At 41.5% G+C, this 19,481-nt stretch overlaps 1 protein-coding gene across 1 annotated transcript in view; it reads right to left on the bottom strand.

Annotated features, from left to right (window-relative positions):
* The window catches only part of FCRL5 (Fc receptor like 5), a 43,972-nt gene that overhangs the window by 20,973 nt on the left and 3,518 nt on the right, over positions 1 to 19,481 (bottom strand). The window contains exons 4-8 of the mRNA XM_055586693.1: positions 18,361 to 18,639; positions 13,689 to 13,952; positions 10,729 to 11,007; positions 9,169 to 9,447; positions 1,583 to 1,861 (exon numbers count right to left, since the gene is read on the bottom strand). Of these exons, the coding sequence (XP_055442668.1) occupies positions 1,583 to 1,861; positions 9,169 to 9,447; positions 10,729 to 11,007; positions 13,689 to 13,952; positions 18,361 to 18,639 (1,380 nt within the window). The remainder of the gene's footprint in view (positions 1 to 1,582; positions 1,862 to 9,168; positions 9,448 to 10,728; positions 11,008 to 13,688; positions 13,953 to 18,360; positions 18,640 to 19,481) is intronic.

Genomic DNA, 19,481 nt, shown 5'->3' with positions numbered 1-19,481 from the left:
TAAACAACATGGACTGTTTCTGAGAGATCAAGTAAGGTGAAGATTGGAAAATGGCCATTGGATTTAAAGCCATGGAGGTCATTAGTGACCTTTGTAAGAATAATTTTGGTATAAAGTTCAGAAGAAACCAAGGCTTAATCTTAGTGGATAATAAGGAAATGGAGGCAACCTGTGCAACTGACTCTTCTTTTGGAAATTTAGTCATAAGAGAACAGTGGCTGGAGGGATGTGTACTCGATTGCTCAGTCGTGTCCAGCTCTGTGGTCCCATGGACTGTAGCCTGCCAGGCTCTTCTGTACATAGAATTTCCCAGGCAAGAATGCTGGAATGGGTTGCCATTTCCTACTATAGAGGATCTTCCCTACCCAGGGACCAAACTCACGTCTTTTGTGTCTCTTGCATTAGCAGGCAGATTCTTTACCACCTGGGAAGCCCAACTGGAGGCATAAATGAGATCAAATGGGTTTTTTATTTTTCCCCCTTAGACACGGGGGAGATATAGCATGTTAAACTCAATAGGAAGGATCCTATAGAGCAGGTGTTAAGGGACATAAGAGAGAAAGTTGTTCAAATTGTCTGAGAATGCAAGCAAGGATAGAATCTATTATAGAAATGAGATGGTGATTTTCACCTTTTATAGGAAGCAGTCTTCTATTCTGTACCTTAGGAAGAGGAAGGATAAGTTACTGGATGGATACAAAGACAAACAGGAGCCAAGGGTGTTATTGTCTGGGAGGAAGTAAAGGTGCTAATGAACTGGGAGTTCTGTTGAGGTCTGAGGACAATAGTGATTAGAGGAGTTGAAGAAACAAGCAGAAGGATAGAAGGCTGTGGTCAGGTAAGTGGAGTGGTGTGTGTACCGGGGAGTGCATGAGAGTTGTGGAAAGGATGACAAGCCATGGTGTTGAGTAGGTCATCCATGTGGGCATTACAGTCATAGAATGATGACAGAGTGTAGAGTGGAAGACTATGAGAGTGGTGTCAAGCTTGCACTGGAAGTGGGCATGACTAGGAGGCCAGCCCATGATGGCCAGGTGGGAAAGAGTGATACTGTTGAATGACAGGTAAGAGAGAATTCAGGAGAATGATGTTGAGAAGCCTTTTAGCAGGAGTTCAGGGTGAGGATCTGAGCTGCCCTGGGACAGTGGCAGGAGAGGCTAGAGCAAAATTTATGAGCCCTTGAAAGAATGAGTTGGCCTTTTTATTGATTGAAAGATAGAGGAAACCCCAACTAAATCTCTTCTGAGACAAGCTGAACTTTATAGTTTCTTTTAAACTTTTTTTTTTTGCTGATCATTGTTGGCCAGGATGCAACTTGCATTTGAAAAGCCTTTATTCCTACATTAGGATACTTTGGGTCAAAATGGCTGCAGTGTTGCTACCAGGAGAGGCAAAGCAAGCAAAAGGAAGGCTCAAGTTCCTAAAAATGTAGAATACAGAACTCTCAGATGGAGGCTGTGTAGACAGCAGGCTAGCAATGATGTCCCACAGCAAGTGTTCCTGGGGTAACTCCAATCTCGGCTACTGGGAAAGGTGGGGGAGATGGTCTGTCTCTGGTTGTGCTGTAGTTGGGTCCACTTACCTCTGACGCTGAGTGACACTGTGTAACTGCGCTGGACCCCCTGGCCATTGTTGGCCTCACAGAAGTAGTTCCCAGAATGCTCTGTCTTCAGAACGAGGTTGAAGGAAGCACCCCCTCCAGAGGCACTTGAGCTGCTCCCGAGGGTGACATCCTCATGATAAAACTGGTACAGGATCGGGGGAGAGCCTCTCTGGGCCTCACAGTAAAGTTCCACCACATCCCCCACCACAGCCTGGTCCCTGGGAAGCCTGATTGTGAGAACAGGGCGAGATACTGGAACTGAAAGCAAAAACGAGTTAGTTGATATCAGTATCTTTTCCCATTTCCTCTATTTTTGTTTTCCAGAGGTTACCTCTGCTGATAATTTGGTGACACTTTCTAGATCTTTTCTATGTGTAAGAACACTCAGCCTTATCAATACAAATAAATGCATAAAAAACCCACATATATGCATGGGAGCACAAGATACATACTGGTCTACAAGCTGATTTTCCCAATTAGCAAAATATCATGACCATCATTCTATGTTATTACTTAAGGATCTATCTCACTTGCTTAAAAAATAAGTTTTATTGAGGTGTAATTTACATGCATAAAAAGCAACTCTTTTAAATTTAAAATTTGATATTTTAGGGTAAATATTGCTTGGTTATTTTTAACAACCACAAAGCATCCCACAGTATGAATTTACTGTAACACACTTAAGCAATCCCCCTTTATGGAACTTTAGGTTGCTATCTTTTTCTAATTTTGAATAAGGCTCCATACACAATTCTGTATATATATCATTGTGCTTCGTCAATAGATTTCTTAGGATAAATTCTTACAAGTGGGATTTCTGGAACTGTGATAAAGCATTCAAATAATGATATATAATGCTACATTGTTCTTCAAAAAGTTTCAACCAATTTGCACTTACACTCATGGTTTATAAGAGTCTCCTTCCCCCACTCTCTGATCAATTACAGTCACATAAACACACAGACTTATTTTCCTTATTATGTCTCTTTTCCTAGTCTTAAACTTTACAGTTGTTTGTCTGAAGAATTTACTTATTCTATCCTATGGGAACCTTACACTTTACTGATTTTTTATGGACTGCTAGTGAATTATAATCCATTAATTGATGAGTTGCAGTCTATAAAAGTATTCAGAAATTATTTGCAAAATGAAAACTTTTGAATCTGTCATTAATTTTTCTAAATTACCAAATGAATTTTTGTCCTCCATTATGAAATAGGAAGAAAATTGTTTTTTTTTTATTTCCTCGATTCCCTCTGACTGATTTTTCTTTGTTACACGTATTTTTAACTGTTTTCAGTTCAGTTAAGTTCAGTCGCTCAGTTGTGTCCAATTCGTTGTGACCCTATGGACTGCAGCACATCAGGCTTCCCTGTCCATCACCGACTCCCGGAACTTGCTCAAACTCATGTCCACCGAGTCACTGATGCCATCCAACCATCCCATCCCCTGTTGTCCCCTTCTCCTCCTGCCTTCAATCTTTCCCAGCATCAGGGTCTTTTCCAATGAAGTCAGTTCTTCATATCAGGTGGCCAAAGTACTAGAGTTTCAGCTTCAGCATCAGTCCTTCCAATGAATATTCAGGACTGATTTCCTTTAGTATGGACTGGTTGGATCTCCTTGCAGTTCAAGGGACTCTCAAGAGTTTTCTCCAACATCACAGTTCAAAAGCATCAATTATTTGGCGCTCAGCTTTCAGTATGGTCAACTCTCACATTCATACACAACTACTGGAAAAAACAGCTTTGACTAGATGGCCCTTTGTTGCCTTTTACTGTTTTAACATTTATAATAGTTGCTTTCTATTCTGTAGCCATAACTCTTATATTGCCTAGCCTTTGTTTTTTGTCTTAATCAGTGATTTTCAACCCTATTTGTACAATATTTTCAACTGAGGATGTGTTAAAAAAAAAAAAAAGGATTATGAGGCCTCATCTGAAAGATTCTGAATTAAATTGGTCTGGAGAGAGCTTAGTAAAATATCTTTTTCAATACTCCTAGGTAACTCTTTTTTCATTTAATTTTTGATTGGAGGATAATTACTTTATAATATTGTGATGGTTCTTCCATACATCAGCATCAATCTAATATGGAGCCAAGGCTGAGACCTACTGATGTGAATAGATTCAGTATTCACTTTTCATATCACAGTTTCTTCATTTTGAGTCTTTTATATTAATTTTTATCTCTGCTAGGCTAGAGTTTGTCATCAAATAATTTTTCAAGAGGGGTTAATGGGTACTAAGTTCTTTGAATCCTGGCACATTTGAAAATGTCTTTTTGATTTGATATCAGTTCAGTTCAGTTCAGTCACTCAGTCGTGTCTGACTCTTTGCGACCCCATGAACCACAGCACGCCAGGTCTCCCTGTCCATCACCAACTCCCAGAGTCCACCCAAACCCATGGCCATTGTGTCGGTGATGCCATCCAATCATCTCATCCTCTGTCATCCCCTTCTCCTCCTGCCCTCAATCTTTCCCAGCATCATGGTCTTTTCAAATGAGTCAGCTCTTTGCATCAGGTGGCCAAAGTATTGGAGTTTCAGCTTCAAAATCAGTCCTACCAATGAACACCCAGGATTGATCTCCTTTAAGATGGACTGGTTGGATCTCCTTGCAGTCCAAGGGGCTCTCAAGAGTCTTCTCCAACACCACAGTTCAAAAGCATCATTTCTTCTGCACTCAGCTTTTTTATAGTCCAACTCTCACATCCATACATGACCACTGGAAAAACCATAGCCTTGACTAGACGGAACTTTTTTGACAAAATAATGTCTCTGCTTTTTAATATGCTGTCTAGGTTGGTCATAACTTTCCTTCCAAGGAGTAAGTGTCTTTTAATTTCATGGCTGCAGTCACCATCTACAGTGATTTTGGAGCCCAGAAAAATAAAGTCTCTCACTGTTTCCACTGTTTCTCCATCTATTTACCATGAAATGATGGGACTGGATGCCATGTTTTCTGAATGTTGAGTTTTTTTTTTAATTTAATTATTTATTTTACTTTACAATATTGTATTGGTTTTGCCATACATTGACTTGAATCTGCCATGAGTGTACATGTGTTCCCCATCCTGAACCCCCCTCCCACCTCTCTCCCCATCCCATCCCTCTGGGTCATCCCAGTGCACCAGCCCTGAGCACCATATATCATGCATCAAACCTGGACTGGCAATTTATTTCACATATGATATTTTACATGTTTCAATGCCTTTCTCCCATATCTTCCCACCCTTGCCCTGAGCTTTAAGCCAACTTTTTCACTTTCCTCTTTCACTTTCAAGAGGCTCTTTAGTTCTTCAGTTTCTGCCATAAGAGTGGTGTCATCTGTATATTTGAGGTTATTGATAAAATTCTCAATTCTCATTTCTCCTCTGAAACTGCCAGTCTGAACATTGTTTCTCTCTTTTAGTATTGACTTCTATGTAAAATCTAAGACCACTTAATATTTTTTCTTTCTGAGATGACTCTTTTTTTTTTTGCCATGATCATACACACACACACACACACACACACACTCATGCATGTGCACGTGTATATTTTTAGCCTTGAAAATCAATAACCTCATTAAGATATGTCTTTTAATCTATATACTCAAGTTTTCTTCAAGTCAATAATTTTTTTTTAATTTTATTTTATTTTTAAACTTTACATAACTGTATTAGTTTTACTAACGCATATGTATGGAATTTAGAAAGATGGTAACAATAACCCTGTGTACGAGACAGCAAAACAGACACTGATGTATAAAACAAGTCAAGAAATTTTTAATTAAATCTTTGAGTTTTGTTTCTCTCTTTAGACACTTAATTATCGACACTTGTGGTCTTCATTATCTGATCTCCATATTTTAATTTCTTTTTCCTTTTTCTGTGTCTTTCTACCTTGGGCTCCATATTATTTTCTTATACCAACTCCATTCAGTTAACAGATTTCAGAAGTATGCATTTCCATCAAATTTGGATTTTATTTCTAAAATAGCTTTATTGTTTTCTTTGGTTTTTCTCCTGAGCTCTGATTATATATATATATATATATATATATATATATATCACACACACACATACATACATACATATACACATACTTGTTTTTCTTTTCTGTTATCTTATCATCTCTTCTTTAACCTCATTAATTTCCCCATTGTACTTTTCTCCCCCTGGAGTCCATAAGTCTTTATGGACATAAGTCTTTTCTTTAATTGTATTAAGAATATCCAGAAAACTTTTTTGTTTCCTAAAGCAATTCTTCTTCTTAAAGTTATTACGAATTTTGTGCTTTTTCTCTCCCTTTTATAGTTTTAAATGCATTGAAGCAAAAATTCCCATATTAGACTTCTTTTGTTTATGGCTTATACTTCAATGAATAAAGTTATATTCAGGCTCTTGTATTTGCTTGAGAATGCTCTGTGTATGTGTGTGTGTTGATAGATTCAAAATGGGCATATCTTATCAGTTTATATTCCCATGAAATTTCCATGTCTTCTCTTTGGGGTATATTCCCTCAAAAAACACACACACACACACACAAAACAAATTATTTTGTCAGAGAGTCTGCATGGCTCAGTGTGAAGCTGCTCAATTTGTGTGTTAATTTAAGGCTCATTTATTTCTGTTCAGTTGGTATAAGCAGATGCGAAGACCAGAGTTCTCTCCCTAGTCTTTTCTTCCTCATCTCACCTGAAAGACATTTTGTTCAAGGAATTACAAATGCTCACTGAAGACCTATTTTGTGCCAGACACCGAGTAGGCACAGGGATGCAGAGCGGACCAAAACTAAAAAGGTTCCATTTTCATGGAGCTTATACTCTGGTATTCAGAAAGATACACATGAAATAAGAAATAAAAAGGTTTTAGATAACATTAAATCTGAGAAGAAAATAAAACATGGTCATGAGAAAGAGGATGTCTTTAGGACTTGGGACTTTCCTTGATAGCTCAGCTTCAAGCTTTAGAGTTTGAATCTCAGAGCATTTACATTTCATAAGTAATCTCTTTACTCAACAATTTATATAGAGGCAGTGTCTTCCTTTGGTCATATTTTACTATGATCTGAAACAAGAACTGTCAAGGAGCAAGAGATCTTTCAGACTGATCAGTTTCAGGATAGGACCACAGTAATAAGGACTCCAGATGGACTCATGGGTTCCTAACAGGAACCCACAGACCATAACAGGAACGTGCCTAATTTAAAGTCTGACCAGACCACACTTGTAGTTACCATCATATTCTGACTAATTTCTGTTTCTCAAACCCTAAAAGTGATTTCCCCTAACTCCTCCCCACCACCTTGAAGGATGATGAGACTCTGTCAAAGTGATGCTCTCCTTTGCTTTTCCAGGTAAAAAAAAAAAGGGACACCCACCTTATTTCTTCCAGAGAATCATGAATTCATTACCTTTGGGTTCTTATTCCAACTCAAATCACAGAATGCTGGGGCTTTAAGGAACACTAATTACTGTCTTATCTAACTTTCAAGAGAAAGTTAAACAGTAAGACAAAGAAAAATTTAAAATTTTGCCTAAATTATGAACTAGCTATTTTCACAACTAGGGCTAGAATTCGGATATTCTTATCCACAATGATATCACACAACTCAAGCAAGATGTTTTACATGTACACTTCTCTTTCTAGGAAACCTCAGAGGCCCTGCTGCGTATATCATTCCTAGAAAAACTATTTTCTTCAATGTAGTTCATTATATGTCATGTTGTCCCAATTGACCCTGCTCCCTCTGCCACCACTTGTTGAACTGGAGGTAGGCAGTTGGTTTAAGAACATTTCATGTATAGACTTGCCTGTGGCTTGTGAGGTGTCTTAGAGTTAGGCTGCTTGGCTAATTAGACTTGTTAGAAGCACTGCTTTGGTAGCAAACCATACAGCATTGGCAGTTGGGGCAGATGTTAAAATACAGAGCAGGATATCCTATTGAAAAGTCTAAGACAGTCAATGATGAAATTTGCAGGAGGTTTGAGGCAAGATAAGTCATAAGATAGAGTCTTAAGAATGAGAGTGAAAGCACTTAGGAGCAATACGAAAAATGGGGCAGAAGGACAGAGAAAAGAAACAGATGGCAGGGCTAGGAGTAGATAATAATGAAAGCATCTAGCTCATCAAGCATCAATATAATCTGTTTTTGAGAAATAAGTTGAATTCTGAGAAATCTCTCAGTTCTTATTCCATGAATCTAGATATGTTGTCTTCCTTTTTTTTTATTCCCTGGATTTTCTTAGCAAACCCTCACCCCCCAGAGACATCAAGGTCTTTTTATTTCTTATCTAAAATGATCTGGTACATCTGACTCAAGATTTCTCTGTATTTCTGCTTCTCTGAAAAGAAAACTGAACTTTCACTCTCTTCTACATGAAGATTCCAAAAGTAAATGGAAGCAATTTTGATCCTAAAATGACACTTTTTCATGGTTCTATAGGCAACCATGAACTGTACACTGATGGTTCATATACATGTACAAATATATGTCATACTGCAACAAAACTGTTGAAAACATAATACAAAGAAATGACACTTGTGTTATTACTGGGTTAAGTCAAAAGATCCCAGAAACCCCAGAAAACCCAGTGAGTTGGCTTCCAGGAAGCCATTTCTTCTCTTCCTTTCACTTTCAGCCCTCTTTAAACCTACTGTAAGAGTCTGAACTGGAGAAGGCAATGGCACCCCACTCCAGTACTCTTGCCTGGAAAATCCCATGGATGGAGGAGCCTGGTAGGCTGTAGTCCATGGGATTGCTAAAAGTCGGACACGACTGAGCGACTTCACTTTCACTTTTCACTTTCATGCATTGGAGAAGGAAATGGCAACCCACTCCAGCCTGGAGAATCCCATGAATGGGGAAGCCTTGTGGGCTGCCGTCTATGGGGTCGCACAGAGTCAGACACCACTGAAGTGACTTAGCAGCAGCAGCAGCAAGAGTCTGAACTGCTTCAGAAGCTTTTGGAGAAAGTAAGCTCTTGCCCACTATATGTCCATATGCCTGAGCTTGTAGCTAAATTAATATGTAGGTATTAGTGGGGAGATATGAGATGCTTCTGTGCATCCAGTTAAGAGAAATTGGCTTGGAGACTGAACACGCAGGGCCTGAAAAAATAATTTGGGAACATAAAAGTGTTAGTCTCTCAGTCATGTCCAACTCTTTGTGATACCATGGCCTGTAACCAGCCAGGCTCCTCTGTCCATGGAATTTTCCAGGCAAGAATACTGGAGTAGGTTGCCATTTCCTACTTCAGGGTATCTTCCTGACCCAGGGCTGAAAACTGGGTCTTCTGCACTGTAGGCATATTCTTTACCATCTGAGCCACCAGGGACTTTTGGGAAAATAAATTCATTTGGTAAAAGTGGGGGAAGGTGTTGAGCTATCTTAGGGGCCTGGTTGAGTGAGGGCTGAATGAGGACTGAAGCCCACAGATAGATGGTTCTTTGAGAAGGGAAACAAGATGAGCATTAGGTTGATGGTGTAGGAAACTTGGAGATCCATGAAAATCTCTGAAAGGAGTTGGCATGACAAGGATCTGGGTCAGGGACGGGTCACTAGCAGGAATCCAGAACTTACCAATGACAGAGAGGTTAATGGTCTCACTGCTCTGAGGGCCAAAGCCATTGTCAGCTGTGCAGTAGTAGTTCCCAGAATGCTCTGCAGTCACAGAGAAGCTATAGGACCTTGTTCTCCATGAAGTAGCTTCTATCCTTGTGAGTAACACATCTTCATGAAAAAACTGGTACCAGATGGGCGAAGACCCTCTCTGAACTTCACACTGAAGTCTCACCTCATTTCCCACAAGAGTCCGGGTTCCAGGAGGGCTGAGGGTGAGGATAGGTTGAGACACGGGCACTGAGGGAGAGAAAAACTTAGTCAACAGTTGCTTCTCCCGCTGCCTGGAGCTGTTAATCAGTGACTAGTGAAATATCCAGTCTTATGTCCACTGGCCCTCAGGACAGCATGAATCACACTGCCCCCTAAAATTGGGCTTGGAGCTTGGCCACACATAGATGGCAAAAAAAAAAAAAAAAAAAAAAAAAAAAACGAGATTCAAGGCTCAACAGAAACCATTTTAACTTCATACTGAGCTGACAGTCACTTTCATGGACTTTGGGACCTTAAGCCAAGCAAGCAGAGGTGAATTCTTCTTGACTCAGAATGGATGCCCCTTGCCCTGCTTCCAGGCCCTCCCCTCTGTGTCCTCTCACACTGCTGCCTAAACAACTCTAAAAGTGCTTACTCAAGAAGGACATCTTTGGTATAACTATGATCCTGCTCCCTGTCTTTGTATCTTTTATGGTTTTGTATCTGTAAATGGATCAGTGCTTGTGTGCTCAGTTGCTCAGTCATGTCCAACTCTTTGTGACCACATGGACTGCAGTCTACCAGGCTCCTCTGCCCATGGAATATTTTCAAGCAAGAATACTGGAGAGGGTTACCATTTCCTACTCCAGACTATCTTTCCAACCCAGGAATCAAAACAGCATCTCCTGTATCTCTTGCTTGGGCAGGCAGATTCTTTACCACTGAATCATCTAGGAGTATCCGATAGCAAAGGGACAAGTGACAACTCAATGACCATCGGAACTGATTTTGTAGCTATGGGGAACAATGTAATTAATGAAAATCAGAAATCTGTGGATTAGCAGGGCAAGAGGACAGAAAAAGAGAAACATTGGGGCTCCTCAGAGTTGGGGTCCAGGAGAGAGCTGCTCTGCAGGAGGCTAGGGGTGTGATAACATCTGAGTTGCTCATAGTACAAGGCTCAAAAGCAACAGACAGCTGTCTCAAGAGAACCTGGGTATTGAGAATGACATAAGTTTGGCCAGAGGAAGAATCAGGGAAAACTTGAAGGTGGGAACACATTTTTGGAGGGGTCAAGGATACAGGCCAGCCTTCCCTTGTGGCTCGGCTGGTAAAGAATCTGCCTGCAATGTGGAAGACCTGGGTTTGATCCTTGGGTTGGGAAGATACCCGGAAGAAGGGAAAGGCTACCCACTCCAGTATTCTGGCCTGGAGAATTCCATGGACTGTATAGTCCATGGGGTCACAAAGAGTTGGACATGACTGAGTGACTTTTACTTTCACAAGGATAGAGGCCAGGGATGGGTCACTAACAGAACTAGGGCTTACCGGTGATGGAGAGGCTTATGGCCTCACTTCTCTGAGGGCCAAAGCCATTGTCAGCTGTGCAGTAGTAGTTCCCAGAATGCTTTACAATCAGAGAGAAGCTATAGGATTCTGTTATCCATGAAATGGCTTCTCTCTTTTTGAGCAAGACATCTTCACGAAAAAACTGGTACCAGATGGGCAGAGAACCTCTCTGAACTTCACACTGAAGGCTCATCTTATCTCCCACAAAAGTCCTGGTCCCAGGAGAGCTGAAGGTGAGGACAGGTTTAGACACAGGGACTGAGGGAGAGGAAAAACCTTAGTCAGCAGTTGCTTCTGCCACTTTCTGAAGCTGTCAATCAGTGGCTAGTGAAATGTTCAGTCTCAAGTCCACTGGCTGTCAGGGCACACCAGAGCCTTCCTGGCATTTCTCCCCACCTCTCTTCTGTTCTCCTTGTTGGTCTTCTCCTTTCCCATTAGACCTGGCCCTTCTCCTTTCCTGTCTCCTCTTGTTAGGTCACCTCACTCCCATTTTCCAGAGGAATAGATGTTATTGAGGAAGAAGTCCCTTAGTTTGCTGCCACCAGACTCACACCATTTACCTGCATCAGCCCCTTGCTTCTCCCCTGTCTGGTGACCTTGGACGAGCTGCCCCTCCACCAACTCAAGGAGGATCCTGCTCTTTCTTGACCCTGAGCTCACCTCCATGTGTCCCAGATATAAATTCTCTGCATCTATTCACTTCTTCCAAACACCACTTAGATGTGCTTAATCCTCTCCCCTTTAGTAAAACAACAAAACAAAATCCTATCTACATTTAATGTTCTCAATGTTTCTTTTCTGTGGAAAGACTCATAGAAGAAGCACTGTCTCTACTTTTTTCTCTCACTCTGATAATTTGCTCAATACAACCTTGTTTTTATCCCCACCAACATACTAAAGTTAATTTTCATGTTTGTGATTATAATGATAATGATGATAATAATAGATACTTATGATATAATACGGGAGAAAGAAATGGCACCCCACTGCAGTACTCTTGCCTAGAAAATTCCATGGATGGAGGAGCCTGATAGGCTACAGTCCATGGGGTTGCAAAGAGTTGGACACAACTGAGCGACTTCACTCACTCACTCACATGATATAATATAATGTTTTTAACTATGTGTCTGGTGTGCATTTGTCATATATTATTTGTAAACATATGTAGGCAAACACTAATTTAATGATCAAAACAATCCTGAGAAGCTATTATTACTGCCTTTATTTCACACATGAGGAAAGTGAGGCCCACTGGGGTTAAACTGCATAGCTAGTATGTGGTGAGGCAGCCATCAAACCCAGCTATCAAACCAGGTTCTCCCCTGTATTCTTCTGCTTTCCTTTTCAGTGCTTTGTGGCTAAATTCAGGGGATGTGACTCAATTCTTATCTTTCATCATATATCAGCTCTGCCTTCTCTGACTTGGCCTCTACTGTCTTTTGCTTAAAACTCTCCCTCACTTGGTTTCACTTTGTTAAAAACTCCTACAGTGTTGGTCTAGTCTATGTATCCTTAGATGTCAGTATAGTCTGACATACATACTATATGCAGTGATTACCTAGGAGGTGGATAAAGCAGCCATTCTATAGAACTTTGTGCATCTCTGAGAGCATCTGATGATGACCTCTTGCCTCCAAATTCCTTGGGTCTGTGGATGTCAGGAGCACAGCTTCTCTGTCTCTTTCATTTGATGTCTCCTTCCAGGGTTCCCTGATCCTTTCCTTTAAAACTTTTGCATATTTATTGTGGGAGGGGCTGCATTCTGGCTTATCTCCAGCCTGGCTCAGCTTTTTGTTGTTGTTGTTTGTTTTTCAAACAGAAGAGAAAACAGGTTGCTTCCAGGACCAGCCAGGACTGGACTCTACCATCAGTACAAACCCAAATCACACTGCTCCCTAAAATTGGGCTTGGGCTTTGGCCACACATAGATGACACAAAACTGAGATTCAGGGATCAACTGAAACCTATCTAACTTGATTTTGAGTTGACATTCGCCATTAGGGCCTTAAATCAGGCAAGCAGAGGTGAGTTCCTCTTGGCTCACAGTGGTTATCTCTTGATCTGCTGCCAGCCCTTCCCCATTTGGACCCCTTTCACATTGCTACCTAACCAACTTTAAAAGAGCTTACTCAATGTGGTTATGTTGAATTAAACTTATCGTTTACTTATGGTAAACTTGTGGTTACCAGGGGGTAAAGGAGTGAGGGAGGGAATAAATTGGGAGATCGGGACTGACATATACATTACTGCTATATATAAAAGGGATAACTAATAAAGACTACTGTAAAGCACAGGGAACTTAACTCAATATTCTGTAATGACCTATATTGGAAAAGAATCTAAAAATGAATGTGTATATATTTATGTATAACTGATCCACTTTGCTGTACACTTGAAACTAACATAACACTGTAATTCAACTACACTCTGATAAACATTTTCTTAAAAAGAGGGTCATATTTGGAGTAACTATGATCATGCTCCTTGTCTTTACATCTTACCTGGTTTTGTACACTGTAAATGATCAGTATCTGATATGAAAGGGACAAGAGACAAATCTGTGCCTCAGGGAGAACTGATTTTGTGGCTACAGGGGACAGTGTAATGGATGAAAATCAGGAATCTGGGGGGTTCACAAGACAAGAAGACAAAAAGAAAGAAGCACTTGACTCCTCAGAGGTTGGGGTCCAGGAAAGACAGAGCTGCTGTGCAGGCAGCCAGGGGCACAATGGCACACGGTCTGCTGAAGGAACAAGGCTCAAAAGCAGCAGATAGCTGTCTCAGTGAGCTGGGGTGTTGAGAAGGACATTGGTTTGGCCAGATGAAAAAGTAGGTGAAATTTGAAGGTGGGAACACATTTCTGGAGCAGTCAGGGATAGAGGCCAAGTATAGGTCTCTAACAGATCCTAGGCTTACTAATGATAGGGAGGCTTACTTACTCACAGCCTCACTCCTCTGAGGGCCAAGGCCATTGTCAGCTGTGCAGTAGTACTTTCCAAAGTGATTTTCAGTCAGAGACAATCTATGGAACATTTTTCTCTCTGAAGTGGATTTTGTCTTCATAAGCAACACATCTTCATAAAAAAACTGGTACCAGATAGGCAGAGAACCTCTCTGAACTTCACACAGAAGGCTTATCTTATCTCTCACAAGAGTCCAGGTCCCAGGAGGTCTGGGAGTGAGGACAGGTTGAGACACAGGGACTGAGGAAGAGAAAAAACTTAGTTAACAGTTGCTCCTAACACTTCCTGAAGCTGTCAATCAGTGGCTAATGAAATGTCCAATCTCATGTCCACTGGCTTTCAGGGCAGCTCACCGTCTCCTGACTTTTCTCCCCAGCTCTTTCCTATTCTCCATGTTGGTCTTCTCCTTCTCCATCAGACCTGGCCCTTCTCCTCTCCTATCTCCCCTTGTTAGGTGACCTGACTCCCATTTTCCAGGGGAAATGATGTTCTTGGGGAAGAAATCCCTGATTTTGCTACCATCAGACTGACACATTTACCTTGCTCCTTCCCTCTGCCATATGACTTGGAAGATTTGTCCCCTCACCTGCCCAAGCCACTCTTAGTCTTCCTGTCAGTCCCTGCTCTCCTTTTTCCCTTTGCTGGGATTGGCCTCAGGCCTCTGCCCCATTCTCTTTTCTGTCAGACATTCACATACTCTTCTAGAATCTTCTCCATTCCTATACTCTCCCTGTATCCAGCCTGACCCTCTCTATTTATAGGTGAGAAAACTGAGTCAGGAAGAGGTTAGGAGATCTGTCTGTGATAACTCATCAGGATGTTTTCAGGGCCAGACAGGGCCTAAGTCTGTCTCTTGACTCCTGTTCCAAAGTTAAATAACATCGACTCCTTAAAAGTGGAACTGGAGCTTTCCACCAATGAATGGAACAGCACAGGGCTCTATCAAAGCTATTTTCCTGTCACTACCACAACCACCTTAACAGTACTGAGGGTAAGATGGTATTAGATACTGGTAAAGGAGGTAGGGTAGTTTGGGGTGGTGTAGTAACCATAGTTACATGGTTGGAGTAACTGATGTTACTACCTGTTGCTGTATCCTACATGGATTTGCACATTGGTTATTGAAAATAATTAACTATTGATGGGAACAACAGATATCTCCATAACCCTGGGATAGAGGAATTATTTGAGAATTACTATGATTGATTGGAAACTCAAGCATATGTGGATTCAACGGATAAAGAAAGAAAAGAGAAAAATGGTGAGTTCTACAGATGCTGGAGATCAAGAAAGGAGAGAGAGAGATGTTGCAGACATATTAAGGGGTATGATAGTATCTGAACTGGTTGAAGGATGAGGACCACAAGATAGAGACACTTATTCAAAGCCAATGGGGATGGTGTTATGGAGTGAACTGTGTTCCTCTTTAATACATATATTGAAGTCACGACCTCCAATATGACTATATTTGGAGACAGAGCCTTTAAGGAAATAAGGTTAAATGACTGAAGCGTCAGCTTCTTGGCAGCTGAAGATTGTAAATCTCTATACAGTGAGCAAAAACAAGACCTTGAGTTGACCATGGTTCAGATCATGAGCTCCTTATTGCAAAATTCAGACTTAAATTGAAGAAAGTAGGGAAAACCACTAGGCCATTCAGGTATGACCTAAATCAAATCACTCATGGTTATACAGTGAAAGTGATGAATAGATCTAGTAGACAGAGTGCCTGAAGAATGATGGATGGAAGCTCACACCACTGTAGAGGAGGCAGTTACCAAAATCATCCCCAAGAAAAAGGAATGCAAGTAGGCAAAGTGGTTGTCTGAGGAGGGTTTACAAATAGTTGAGGAAAGAAGAGAAGCAAAAGGTAAGCAAGAAAGGGAAATATATACCCAACTGAATGCAGAGTTACAGAGAACAGCAAGGAGAGATACACAGAACACAGACACAGAAGTCGCTCAGTCGTGTCTGACTCTTTGCGACCCCATGGATTGTAGCCCATCAGGCTCCTCGGTCCATGGGATTTTCCAGGCATGAATACTGGAGTGGGTTGCCGTTTCCTTCTCCAGGAGAGATAAGCCCTTCTTAAATGAACAGTGTAAAGAAATAGAGGAAAACAATAGAATGGGAAAGACTAGAGATCTCTTCAAGAAAGTTGGAGATGCCAAGGGAGCATGTCATGCAAGGATAGGCACAATAAAGGACAGAAACAGTATGGACCTAACAGAAGCAGAAAAGATTAAGAAGAGGTGGCAAGAATACACAGACGAACTATACAAAAGAGGTCTTAATGACTGGGATAACCACAATGGTGTGGTCACTCACCTAAAGCCAGAAATCCTGGAGTGTGAAGTCAAGTGGACCTTAGGAAGCAATACTATGAACAAAGTTAGTGGAGATGATGGAATTCCAGCTGAGCTTTTTCAAATCCTAAAAGATGGTGCTGTCAAAGTGCTGCACTCAACATTTCAGCAAATTTAGAAAACAGCAGTGGCCACGGGACTGGAAAAGGTCAGTTTTCATTCCAATCTCAAAGAAGGACAATGCCAAAGAATACTCCAACTACCACACAGTTGTGCTCATTTCATGCACTAGCAAGGTTATGTTCAAAATCCTTCAATCTAGTCTTCAGCAATATGTGACCTGAGAACTTCCGGATGTACAAGATGGATTTAGAAAAGGCAGAGGAATTAGAGATCAAATTGCCAACATTCATTAGATCATAGAGAAAGCAAGGGAATTCCAGTAAAACATCTGCTTCTGACTATGCTCAAGACTTTGACTGTGTGGATTACAACAAAATGTGGAAAATTCTTAAAGAGATGGGAATATCAGATTTCACTGGTGGCCCAGTGGTTAAGAATCCGCCTTGCAATGCAGGGGATACAGATTTGATCCCTGGTCCAGGAAGAGTCCCACATGCCATGGAGCAACTAGGCCTGTTTGCCACAACTACTGAACCCGAACACCTAGATCCCATACTCCATAACAAAAGAAACCACTGCAGTGAGAAGCCTGCTCACTGCAACAAAGAGTAGCCCTCACTTCAATGAAGAGTAGCCCCTACCGCAACTAGAGAAAGCCCAGATGCAGCAACAAAGACACAGTGTAGCCATAAATAAACAAAACTTTTTTACCAGACCACCTTACCTGTCTCCTGAGGGACCTGTATGCAGGTCAAGAAGCAACAGTTAGAACCAGACATGGAACAATGGACTAGTTCAAAATTGGGAAAAGAGTACAACAAGACTGTATATTGTCACCCTGCTTATTTAACTTATATGCAAAGCACATCATGTGAAATGCAAGACTGGATGAATTACAAGCTGAAATCAAGATTACCAGGAGAAGTATCAACAACCTCAGGTATGACACCACTCTAATGGCAGAAAGTAAAGAGGAGCTAAAGAGCCTCTTGTTGAGGGTGAAAGAGGAGAGTGAAAAAGCTGGCTTGAAATTCAACATTCAATAAATGAAGATCATGGCATCTGGTCCCATCACTTCATGGCAAAAAGAAGGGGGAAAAAGTGGAAGCAGTGACAGATTTTCTTTTCTTGGGCTCCAAAATCACTGCAGATGGTAACTGCAGCCGTAAAATTAAAACACGCTTATTCCTTGGAAGGAAAGCTATGACAAACCTAAAAGACAGCATATTAAACAGCAGAAACATCACTTTACTGACAAAGGTCTGTATCATTATCAGTGATATAGCTTTTCCAGTAGTCAGCCAGGTATGGATGTGAGAACTGGACCATAAAGAAGACTGAGTGCTGAAGAATTGATGCTTTCAAATTGTGGTGCTGGAGAAGACTCTTGAGAGTCTTTTGGACTGCAAGGAGATCAAACCAGTCAATCCTAAAGAAAATCAACCCTGAATATTCACTGGAAGGACTGATGATGAAGCTAAAGCTCCAATACTTTGGCCACCTGATGCAAAGAGCCAACTCATTGGAAAGGACCCTGATGCTAGGAAAGATTGAGGGCAAGAGGAGAAGGGGGTGGCAGGGGATGAGATGGTTAGATAGCATCACTGACTCTATGGATATGAATTTGAACTAACTCTGGAAGATGGTGAAGCATAGGGGAACCTGGCATGCTGCAGTCCATGGTGTTGCAAAGAGTCAGACACAACTTAGAGACTGAACAACAACAAAGGTTAAGTGAGGTCATAAGAGAAGATTGACCCCCTAATCAGATAGGACTGGTGTCCTTACAGGAGAGGAAGATACCAGAGACCTCTCTCTCTTCAAGGACAGAGAAGAAAGGTTATGTGAGGACACAGAGAGAATGTGACCTACTACAAGAGAAAGAGGGCCCTCCTATCAAGAGACAAGGTCCCAGATCATTCCAGCTCTAAAATTCTATTTGTTCAGGAACCATTTCATTTAAAAAGAAATTTTTAAATATGAAGATACCACACATATGCCAGTCATTGAATACTTTTTCTGTCCTCCATTTCTAGGAGTTTCCAAAAGCTCCCACAACCCATTCTACCCCTAAATCCCCCTGCTGTTAATCTAACTTCTGGTAGATTATTCATAGCAGTAAATTATTGGCAACAATCAACACCCACTCCCACTCAACCACCTCATGGTCTTTACAAAGTTTGAAAAGCTGTTCTGCAAATGATACTTGGCAGACACACCTTTCACACTGATGATCACTGAGTTGCTCTCAAGGGAAAAGCGACCGTTTCTGGCAATACAGTAATACTCTCCAGCATCGCTGCTTTGCACCACAGGGACCTTGAATTCTGTTTTTGAGGAAGTTTGAAGCTCTCTGTCCTTCAGAAGTCTGGGTTGTTTTTTGTACCAAGAGACTGTGATGGGCCTTGGAACTCCATTTACTGAGCAGATGAGAACCAGCTCCTGACCTTCAAACACGAACTCTGGGTGGGAATGTATTCGGACGTCACGAACAATTTCTAAATGAATAAAAATGACATGTGGGATTCTTGGCATTGGGGTGTCACAGAATGAGACACATAAGAAGAGTCACAGAATGGGAAGGGCTAAGTCTGCTGACCTGATGGGAAGTTGACCTGCGGTGGAATGGAGATTTCTGCTTGGGAAGAGGGAGAAAGTGCTGGAGAGACAATGGTTTGAGAGAACTTCAATTCCTAATGAACTGGTGGAGCCAGTTCCTGAAATTGAGAGTGTTAGTTGCTCAGTCCTGTCCAACTCTTTGTGACCCCATGGACTAGAGCCCACCAGGCTCCTCTGTCTTGCCTGGAATTCCCCAGGCAAGAATACTGGAGTGGGTAGTCATTCCCTTCTCTAGGGGATCTTCCCAACCCAGGCATCAAACCCAAGTCTCCAACCCAAGTCTCCCACACTGCAGGCAGATTCTTTACCATCTGAGCCACCAGGAAGCATTTATTCCACAAGGAATAAAATGTCCACCCTCTCCTCATGCCCTACCTGACAGAGCATGGGCCAGTCATCCTGGAAATTACACCCAGTGCCCAACATTGAAGTGGTGGGGATGGAAAGGACAGGAAGACTTGGCACTGGAGGTACTTGTTCTGAAGTTGTGACAACTTCAGTGCTTTGTTGGAAATCAATCATTGACATATACAGCAAGCTTGCCCTGGAGTAAGCACTTCTTAACACCTCTGCCTGTCAGTTAGATGGTCAGAGGAGGTGGACCTGTGACAGTCCACCTAAAATAGGAAAATCTGGGATGAAAGTGTTCTACACTCCAGGTGGTTATGGTTTTACACTAGGATATTGGCTAAAGGCAATGCCTTTTTGAGTCATCCTGGAG

The sequence above is a fragment of the Bubalus kerabau genome, chromosome 6, assembly GCF_029407905.1.
Source record: "Bubalus kerabau isolate K-KA32 ecotype Philippines breed swamp buffalo chromosome 6, PCC_UOA_SB_1v2, whole genome shotgun sequence".
NCBI lineage: Eukaryota > Metazoa > Chordata > Mammalia > Artiodactyla > Bovidae > Bubalus > Bubalus kerabau.
The sequence above is the reverse complement of the archived record's forward strand: the minus strand, read 5'-3'. Positions and strand labels throughout refer to the sequence as shown.